Source organism: Biomphalaria glabrata, chromosome 5 (assembly GCF_947242115.1).
Source record: "Biomphalaria glabrata chromosome 5, xgBioGlab47.1, whole genome shotgun sequence".
NCBI classification, from domain to species: domain Eukaryota; kingdom Metazoa; phylum Mollusca; class Gastropoda; family Planorbidae; genus Biomphalaria; species Biomphalaria glabrata.
The window spans coordinates 13,141,694-13,152,680 of NC_074715.1; the positions used below are offsets into that span (position 1 = coordinate 13,141,694).

General features: G+C 35.8%; 1 protein-coding gene across 8 annotated transcripts in view; it reads left to right on the forward strand.

The window, feature by feature from the left end:
* LOC106065071 (regulator of telomere elongation helicase 1-like) overlaps positions 1-3,135 on the forward strand; it is a 31,346-nt gene extending 28,211 nt beyond the window's left edge. For 7 of the 8 annotated variants that reach the window (XM_056030540.1, XM_056030541.1, XM_056030546.1 and 4 more), the window contains 3 exons: positions 46-351; positions 1,929-2,041; positions 2,945-3,135. In XM_056030540.1, coding sequence (XP_055886515.1) covers positions 46-351; positions 1,929-2,041; positions 2,945-3,049 — 524 coding nt within the window. In that variant the 3' untranslated portion in view covers positions 3,050-3,135. The remainder of the gene's footprint in view (positions 1-45; positions 352-1,928; positions 2,042-2,944) is intronic. The other variant, XM_056030547.1, reaches the window with a different exon arrangement.
* Positions 3,136-10,987: the final 7,852 nt, after the last annotated feature.

The following is a 10,987-nucleotide window of genomic DNA, read 5'->3' on the forward strand; positions in this document are numbered from 1 at the left end:
CTCCTTGTTTTGATCTTGGGTCCACATTTTGATTTTGATCAACAGCATATCGAGGCTACATCCCTCATTACAAAAACTACATCATTATGAGTTCTGTCAATTTACACTCTGATGGAAATATTCGTATAAAAAAGAACATCTGCCATGCAAATCCCATCTATGGTGACTTTTGTGGGCAGCATTCAGATATGAAAAAGAAGGTTTCTTTCCAGTATGATGACAGAGCCACATACCAGGAACTTGTTGACTGTGGCATCATCAACCCCAATGATGGAATTTACACACCAGATATGTTTGTTTACCCAAGGACTTGGGAGAACTCAGGAAGGATTTTTACCAGCTTTCCTGAAGGTTCTTGTTAAATGATGTTTTTATTTTAAAAAAAAGTATTTTGCTACTGAAATATAATTTCACTTGTACTATCAAATGTATTTAAAAGTATATTCAAAAGGAATGTAATAAAATGCAGATATGTTGAGAGCTGTTAGAATGGTTCTGAACTCCTTCGTATAAATTATAATTAAACGATATTTAATATTATTGTGAAAATTAAATAGATATAATTAATTAAAATAAGCAACCTTACATGTCAAAATAAGCTTCTACTTTATTTTTTTTATGTCTTCAAAAATGGAGATAAACTAAGCCTTATAAAATAACATTTAATAAACATGAGTTTAAAGAACATTGGGGGTCATTCATTCTTGTCATTGGGCCTGAAACTTGGACTTTCTCTTCTGTATTTCCTCACCCGCAAATAGCCTTACTCATTCCCACAGATAGGCCCATTAAACAAGCAGCATGTAGAAAAATATTTGTGAATAAAATAAGTGTGTTAAGTTGTGACTTAAGAAAATGATGGTGTGGCATCCTATTTTCATCTGATGATAGTAATCTCAAGGCTATTAGCTATGTATGTAACATTATTTTTAGCTCTATTTGTAAATAATAGGAACATCTATGAAACTGTCATGTTATTGTTTCAATGTACCAAGTTGGCTATATGTATTTACTTACCTTTTTCTAGATATGTTACAGCTGATTACAAAAACAATGATTGGGATGTGACAAATATATAATGTTAAAATATTTACAATACAATTCGTTTGGGCTACATATAACTATAGGGACACCAAACAGAAAGAAATGATCAGAGTAGAACTTATAAGAGCCTAATAAAAAAAAAACAACTAAATAAATAAGTTTAAAAGAAAACAATCACCCTTTTAAAATCTACATTTTATTATGCCACAACCTTCTTCTGAAATAAAGTTTGATTAGACCTACATAAGATTAATGATTATTTTTCATTGAAATGAGAATATCTTTTTAAGAAAAAAAAATGTATAAATAGGTACTGCTGTCAGATTAGAACATTTAAATGTAAAATGTTTTCTTCTCAGATAATTCATACGCAACAATCAATAATTTTATTTTAGTGTGTTCAAAATATGTATAAAAATGTTCATGTGTGCTTAGAGTGGACATCAATGTAAGCCATTGGGAATAATATTATAAATAGGTAATGCCCTTACAAAAAAAAAAAAGTCATATAATTTAAAGCATAACACAACCTGATACTAAAAATAGTCTTCACTTACAATGATCCCAGTGCATTCAAGTTTTTCTTATTGTAGGTAAAAGTGAAATGTCCCAGGCAACTATTGAGGATATTTTCATCATCTTTTTATGATACTTTGTCAAACAATGATTCAATTAAAACATTTTAACAATTTCACTAATGCATAAGACATGACCAAAAAATATTCCAAGTGAAGATATGATTGTTTGTATATATCATATCATATTTTATGATGAAGATGTATTCTAATGCATACTGCACTACATGTCTAATATGTCATTTCACTTCTACTTGTAACCTCATTCAAACAAATTTGATTCATTAGCCTGTTTTATTTTCTCACCAGGGGAGACTATTCTATCTACATGCATTATCTGTAAAGGAGCACCAGTCAATGGCCTAAGACATGAGTGTGGAGCAGTTTGTTGTTTTATGTGTTGGAAAAGCAAAATTTTTGAGGTAAATATTGAAGTGATTCTATTGCTGCTACTTAGTAGCAAGGTCACATCTTGGAAAGTTCAAATATCAATTAAAAAAATAAACATTTCTTTTGGTGAATATCATGAAGATTACATACAGATCCATGACTAGCTTACCTCTTGTAAACCTTTCTAAAACACTAACCATGAACAAAAACTGCTGACTTCTTGGCACTAAGGCTTGCTAAAACATTCTCTCTCTATATAAACACAGCACCACAATTGCATTATGTAAAGTGGCTTCTGTAATAGCTTTGTAAGTATTGAAACTTTATTTAAAGTTCAATGCTGTAATAGCTTTGTTAAGTATTGAAACTTTAAAGTTTAATGAGTCAGAAAATGGTTTTACTTCACTCAGAGGGAAGAGTGTCACTTTTAAATAATCCATCCTTTTTGTAAGAGTTTGGACCCTCCCATTTGAATTATCTTGACTTGTAGCACACAATTCTCCACCATTGATTAATTGTCCTTCAAGTTTGTTTGTTTTGTTTTTTTTGTTTCCTAGAGAAACATTGCTCCTCAGTTTTCTTGTACATAGTTTCAATGATTTTTTTTACAATTCTATAATTTAAAAAAACAACAACTATTTTGTTCAGATGATAAAGAAAACTAAACATTTTTATTTGTCATTGAAAATAAAACCAAAATGCACCCATGACATTTGCATTAGTATCATAACACTCTCACAACTTCGCTAACTAGCTATACTACTTTGTGAGAAATTTCAGCTTAAAATAAATAATTCATTTGTTGTGGTTTTAAGCATTTTGACTCCATGTTTTTGACTAGTTATGAAGTGTAAGCTTCTAGTAGGAATTTATTTCTCATTCAACTTTATGAAATAACTTAATGAATAGTTGACATTTGACTTGTTTATCTCCAGGGCCCTCCAGAAAGGAAATGTCCCTATCCACATTGTGGCGCTAGAGTGAAACGAAAACATTTACAGCAAGTTGTGTCTGCTGATGGTGGTAGTGGTGCCAGATGATGTTGGTGGTGATGTTTGCTTTAAGTTTGTCAATGATTTTATGTCTTTTTATGATCAGAATATCTGAATAAATTCTATTTATTGTATATAGTTTTTCTTGAATTCTTTTAAAGCAGTGTAAGATTTTTGAAAGTTGTTTAACTTAAGTGTTCATTTTAAAAAAGCGCTTTTAAAAATTGTAAATTCTTTAAGTTCTTTTTTTTTTTAGGAAACAAATATGGAAATTACTACTCATTTTATATTTAACATTGTATTAACCAAATTCAAATGAAATATACTAGACAAGTGACTTGTTCAGTTAAGTCAGAGAAAGTAATAATTAAATAATTACATTCAAATACTGTATTGGAGATAACCATAAATGACAAAAAAAAAATTAAAAAAATAGCAAGCTTTTCTTGGTGTATCTGGTGTACAACATAATGGAAGGGTTGATAAGTTATGTTTTAAAAAGCTACATGATATTTATTTTGTGTAATCCAGGATTGCAAAATCAATTTTTTTTTCTTTTTTTTAAAACTGCTTATATTTGTAACTTTTATATAGTTGTCAATTTTAAATTTCAATTTAGTGTCCTTGACATTGTTAAGTTTATTGTGAAAATCTCCAATCTAGAAATCAGGAAGGAAACCATTAGGGTACATGCAAATCTAGCTTTTTTTTTTTTTAATGCGAGTATATTGATTTTTACAATTCCGTTCTATAACATCAGAGACCAAGGGAGATAATGGTGTTACATTCAGGAACCTGAAAAAATCATGGGATAAAGGGAGAAAATAGAAAGAATATTTAAATATGAATGCAGACTAGAAGACTTAAAAGGAAATCAAGGCTGATGCAAAAAAAAAAAAAAAAAAAAAACAGCTTTTATTTTGCCGAGAGAAAGAACGTTGAATACAATGTGTGTATTGTCGTGAAACATGAAGTGTCATATTGCGCTGAGAAAATCTGGACCATGATTGCGGGGATGACAGAAACAAATACACGTGTGAGTGGAGGAAAAAAAATTGGGGGGGGGGGGGGAACTGGGTAAGAAAAACAAACTGAAGAAGGAATAAGACCAGTGCTTCTCAAACTTTTTCTCTTGGACCTTCAGACAGTGTTTCTCAAATTTCTACATGGGGCGCCCTTAAAAAATAGGAAAGTTGACAGCTCGCCTCCATTTATTCATCTGGGTAGCCCCTAGCGGGGCTGGTGCATTATTTCTACTAGCAAGAAGAGCACAGGTCAAAGTTCAAATCAGGAAGAGGTACAATGAGCCGAGCAGTGAGATTCATAACAAACGAATATTCACATTTGACTAGAGTAACACCTTTAGTAAAATCACTAAATTTAGAAAGCCTTCAGGAGAGACTCAAAAGTAAAGTAGCTATTATACATAAAACACTGAGCCATAATCTTTAAATACAAAATCTAATAAAATACTCAGAAAGACACAAAAATAAAGGCACTTTCCTTGTTCCATATGCTAGGACAAATTTGTACAAATACTCCTTCTTCCCTAGTGCTATTAGAGCATGGAATGGGTTGCCAGAAACAGACACAGTCAACCAGGAAAACCAATGACTGATCCAAACTAATGGATACAATTACACTTAATATGGGGGCGCAGTGGCTGAGTGATTATTCGATTGGCTTCCGAACCAGGGGTCCTGGGATCGAATCTCGGTGAAGACTGTGATTTTGAATTCCGGGATTTTTAGGGCGCCCCTGAGTCCACCCAACTCTAATGGGTACCTGACCTTAGTTGGGGAAAGTAAAGGCGGTTGGTCGTTGTGCTGGCCACATAACACCCTGCTCGTTAACCGTTGGCCAAATAAACATATGACCTTAACATCATCTGCCCCATAGATTGACCTAGGGAAGTAACGTCTGTATTATATAAGATAAGACGATACTGAAGTGAGAGACTTTCAAGACAGTTGGGCTTGTACGATTGTGGCTTGATAGTCGTAAGATCATCCTCGTGTCTGGCGGACTTTGGCGAGACGTCTGATAGCGGCCATATTTGTTCACACAAACGACAGAACAATGGTACGTCACTCGGGAGAAATTTGATTATTATTATTGCATTGGCAAATATGAAAAGAAATATCTTCTTGGTTTTGATTCCATCTTGTTGCAGACACCGCTCTCATAAATGGTTCTACTTTAAAGATAAAATTGCTTCAGTTAATTTTGTTTAACGTTCGTGATTATGTTGTATTAACATTCAAGTATGGATTGCATAATTTAAATTCTAATACAACTGATTATTTTGTTCTTTTAAAAAAAAAAAAATAAATTCGCGCTCTCTTACTGACACATTGTGCTCATCTAAGGTTCGCGCCTAAAGTTTGAGAAACCCTGAAATAAATGCTAGTCGTCTGCTATGTTAATGTGAAAAAAAAAACGATTATAGTTTTATGTTGGGGATTTGAAAAACAGAACAAAAAACGGGGTTGTTGGACTACGGTACAACTCTACAAATATTTCACAGAAGTGCAAAACTTGAAAACCAACATTGTAAAAAAAAAAAAAAAAAAAAAAAAAAACAACTAATGGATCATCCATTTATGACATTCTTCAATTTTTTAAATATGGAGAAATGACCCAAGATTGTGTGTGTTCCACAGTAACTAAAAATTATACAGTAATTAAGAAAAAAAAGTTTGATTTGTAGGCTAATCATTCCTTTTTTACAAAGCTTATATCAAATCACTCCGTTCTGTCTGGTACAAATTTTGTACACGTTATTTTCCCCACTTCACATTCTCGGATCAAGTTGAAACTTTGCACATTTATTCATTGTCTCTGACAAAAAACACGAACCAATAAAAAAAAATTAACCAATTAGTTAATTAAGCAGTGGTAATAATTAATTTATTTAATTTTGTTTGATATCGAGAGAGGAAATAAATCTTACAGTATTGAGATATATGGCTCTAAATATGCAGTTATTCGCCTTATATAACCTTTTTTTTTTAGCTTGTTTGAAAATTACTTTATGCATTATATTCAGTTCTCCTTTCAGTAGGCCTAAGTATGTGGACGTCATAAATGAATGATCCTTTACAACTCCTGCACCTCAGTGAGGAAAACCAATTAACTGGAATGTTGTAAAATTTACCCACATTCTTGCGATCAAAGAAATGATCAACTTCCATGTACACTTCACTCATTCTATTTTAATAGCTCATTAGGAAAATAAGTTTCTAGCATATTTTTACCTATCCCTTAGTCTACTGGACCGTTGGGGCACCATGCAAGACTCATCGACCGTCTTTCTCCATTCCTCTCTGTCTTTTGCCTTAATTAGAACCTCTTTCGATGGCAGGCCCGTCCCTTCTTTTATGTTACCCTCCCATCGCTTTCTCTGTCTGCCTCTTCTTCTTTTTCCTGGTACTGTTGCATGAAGGAAGGTCTTTGCGAGGCCTAGGCTAAGAATATTATAAAGCTAACCATCATCTTGTTAAAGTGTAATGGCGGAACCGAGAAGAGTACACCGCGTGACTGTCTATGTAGATTTTTAAAGGTCAAGATAATACATATCCTACATATTCATCCTACCCCTACTGACGCTCTCTGATAGCTTGTAAGGAAGAAAAATGTTAATATAATAGGTTGTGAGGGAGCATGGTATTTATTTCTTGGTGCAAATTGTTGTGAAATCACCGGAATTTTTTGTTTTTGCGGCAGAGATTGTAGAGGCAGACCCTTGATGAAAACTGCTAAGGTAATAGCGAGTTAGACAAAGGCAAGCTTTATACCAATTATTACTATGTAGGTATAAATAGGTTTATTACAATGCTGCATCACAAGATGGCCTCCACGAACTTAAACAATTAAAAAACTTTAAAAATATGCATAAGCCTACTAATTTGAATACAGAAGGAAAATGAAATGAACTGTACAGGTAGGCTACTCTAATGTGCCATTATTGTCAGCATTGATTAAGTTCATTTTCATCAATCTCATCAACGGATTATAGGATAAGAGTGTATGTTTTGTGTGTGTGTGTGTTTAGTATAAACATGATCATCTCTTATATTAAAGCAAATATTTTTCTAATAGACCAATTTGTGTTTTTCCTCTGCCAGTATCATTCATTTTCGTAACTTGAACCTACAACGTTGAGGTGGGGCCCTTTACGCTTAGTAGAACAACGCTGTACTCCTCACCAATCTCTATCACGAAAACTAGGCGCCGCCTTTGAAACATATAACAGCACCGGTCACGTAATTTGACATCTCCCTTTCTCTCTTTCTCTCTCTCTCTCTCTCTCTCTGTGTCTCTCTCCTCTCCTCTCTCCGAGAGTAACCTTGAACATACAAGAAAGTGAAATCTTTCATCTCCTATCTCCCCCCCCCCCTCTCGCACGTGCGATCCATTTCAGTTGGCATTTCTTGAGTGCAAGTCTATACCATCATCTCCAGGAAGATGGTAGTCGAGCAGTGTTCATCCTATTTTACGAAATCGTCTGCTAATACAACATTCTATTGGGCAGACGTGAGAGCTGTCACTCCGAATAAAATGCGAACTAAATGGCTGGATGATAAAATGAGCGCGAAGGCGTGATATTAAAAAGAGTTCTGTGACACATGACGAGACCAAATAGCTTCAGAAGAGACGCTCTGCCAGTTTATAATTATATAATTTAATATTTATAATATCATGTAAAATGTTTGGTATAAAAGATATTATTATGTTTCTAGATCTAGAAAATGTTAATCCTGCTATATAATAGACAGCGGCCACAAAACAACCTCTATAGATGAAAAAAACAACAACATGGAGAGCTGCCTGTGCCTGTTCTTGAAACCACTGCGCAATTCATTTCAGATATAGGATTAGAAATTTGAACCCTCCAACATGATAATGAAAAGACAGAAGAACAAACAAAATAGTTTTAAAATCTTAAAAAAAAAACAAAAAAAAAAACAAAGCTTATAGAAGGAGACAAACCGTCATAAATCTTTAGTCCGCAGGAATAATCTCCCTTTTTATATACATAACAAAATTAATTAATTACCACAAATTGATGAATTAATTGGTTATTTATTCTCATTGATTCATGTGTATGTACATTTGCATGGTTATGCAAAATTTTAACTTGATCAGAGAATGGTATTTGAGAGAAAAGACGAATACAAAACGTAATAAGGGGAATAACTTTATATTATACTGCCACATCTCAAAAAGTAGCATTTATTCCCTTATTCGATGCTAAACAAAATAATTAATTACTAATAATTAATTATGTAATATAATTGTTTTTATTGATTCTTGTCAGGTACAAAAAGTTATTGTGTAAAGTTTCAATGCAGACAGCGGGAGAAATAATATATGCAAACTTTTTACATGACAGAGTGAGTTAGTATAAGCTTTGTAATATAAAGAAAACTAGATGCCTGTTAGTGTGGAGGCAACAGTAAGTACATTGAATATGGTCTTCATCTAGTGAATGTGAACTCTACCATCGTGTTTGTAGCCCATTAAGCCATATCAAACAATTCACGTGTGTAGGTCACATATAGAACCCGTTGCTCTTTTCAAGACCTGTCAGACCAACCGACGTTTACATGTTTCTGTACCTATAGGTGAACGAGAAGATCACGACTAATACTCCGCAGACGACTGGTCCGACGACAATTCTTTTCCAAGTGGTTCACCAGACAATTTGTTCACAGTATATCCACACATCCGTGGCTCTCAGTTCATGTATTTGCCTTGAAAGTAGATCTACTTAAGTGGTGATGTAGGTTCAAACCTTTTTTGCTTTAAATTGGGCTATTATTGAAAATAGATTTGGACCAATTGTCGGTGAGCCAATGTTGGTGAGCCAAGTGTTAGTGGACTAGACGTCGGTGAGCCAATGTTGGTGAGCCAAGTGTTAGTGAAATAGACGTCGGTGAGCCAATGTTGGTGAGCCAAGTGTTAGTGAAATAGACGTCGGTGAGCCAATGTTGGTGAGCCAAGTGTTAGTGAAATAGACGTCGGTGAGCCAATGTTGGTGAGCCAAGTGTTAGTGAAATAGACGTCGGTGAGCCAATGTTGGTGAGCCAAGTGTTAGTGAAATAGACGTCGGTGAGCCAATGTTGGTGAGCCAAGTGTTAGTGAAATAGACGTCGGTGAGCCAATGTTGGTGAGCCAAGTGTTAGTGAAATAGACGTCGGTGAGCCAATGTTGGTGAGCCAAGTGTTAGTGAAATAGACGTCGGTGAGCCAATGTTGGTGAGCCAAGTGTTAGTGAAATAGACGTCGGTGAGCCAATGTTGGTGAGCCAAGTGTTAGTGAAATAGACGTCGGTGAGCCAATGTTGGTGAGCCAAGTGTTAGTGAAATAGACGTCGGTGAGCCAATGTTGGTGAGCCAAGTGTTAGTGAAATAGACGTCGGTGAGCCAATGTTGGTGAGCCAAGTGTTAGTGAAATAGACGTCGGTGAGCCAATGTTGGTGAGCCAAGTGTTAGTGAAATAGACGTCGGTGAGCCAATGTTGGTGAGCCAAGTGTTAGTGAAATAGACGTCGGTGAGCCAATGTTGGTGAGCCAAGTGTTAGTGAAATAGACGTCGGTGAGCCAATGTTGGTGAGCCAAGTGTTAGTGAAATAGACGTCGGTGAGCCAATGTTGGTGAGCCAAGTGTTAGTGAAATAGACGTCGGTGAGCCAATGTTGGTGAGCCAAGTGTTAGTGGAATAGACGTCGGTGAGCCAATGTTGGTGAGCCAAGTGTTAGTGAAATAGACGTCGGTGAGCCAATGTTGGTGAGCCAAGTGTTAGTGAAATAGACGTCGGTGAACAAGATTTCTGTCGACCAGTCGTCTGGGAACTATTGGTCGGTGAACTATTTCTGTGTGAATCAAATGTCGAGTGAACCATTTGTCGTTAAATACGTTGTCTGTGAACAATTTCTCTTGGAACGATTTGTCTGATGAACCGATTGTCGTCGGGTGAACCATTTGTCTGATGAACCGATTGTCGTCGGGTGAACCATTTGTCTGATGAACCGATTGTCGTCCGGTGAACTATTTGTCTGATGAACCATTTGTCTGATGAACCGATTGTTGTCGGGTGAACCATGTCTGATGAACCGATTGTTGTCGGGTGAACCATTTGTCTGATGAACCGATTGTTGTCGGGTGAACCATTTGTCTGATGAACCGATTCTTGTCGGGTGAACCATTTGTATGATGAACCGATTGTTGTCGGGTGAACCATTTGTCTGATGAACCATTTGTCTGATGAACCGATTGTTGTCGGGTGAACCATTTGTCTGATGAACCGATTGTTGTCGGGTGAACCATTTGTCTAATGAACCGATTGTTGTCGGGTGAAACATTTGTCTGATGAACCGATTGTTGTCGGGTGAACCATTTGTCTGATGAACCGATTCTTGTCGGGTGAACCATTTGTCTGATGAACCGATTGTTGTCGGGTGAACCATTTGTATGATGAACCGATTGTTGTCGGGTGAACCATTTGTCTGATGAACCATTTGTCTGATGAACCGATTGTTGTCGGGTGAACCATTTGTCTAATGAACCGATTGTTGTCGGGTGAACCATTTGTCTGATGAACCGATTGTTGTCGGGTGAACCATTTGTCTGATGAACCGATTGTTGTCGGGTGAACCATTTGTATGATGAACCGATTGTTGTCGGGTGAACCATTTGTCTGATGAACCATTTGTCTGATGAACCGATTGTTGTCGGGTGAACCATTTGTCTAATGAACCGATTGTTGTCGGGTGAACCATTTGTCTGATGAACCGATTGTTGTCGGGTGAACCATTTGTCTGATGAACCGATTGTTGTCGGGTGAACCATTTGTCTGATGAACCGATTGTTGTCGGGTGAACCATTTGTCTGATGAACTGATTGTTGTCGGGTGAACCATTTGTCTTGGAACGATTTGTCTGATGAACCGATTGTCGCCGGGTGAACCATGTGTCTGATGAACCGA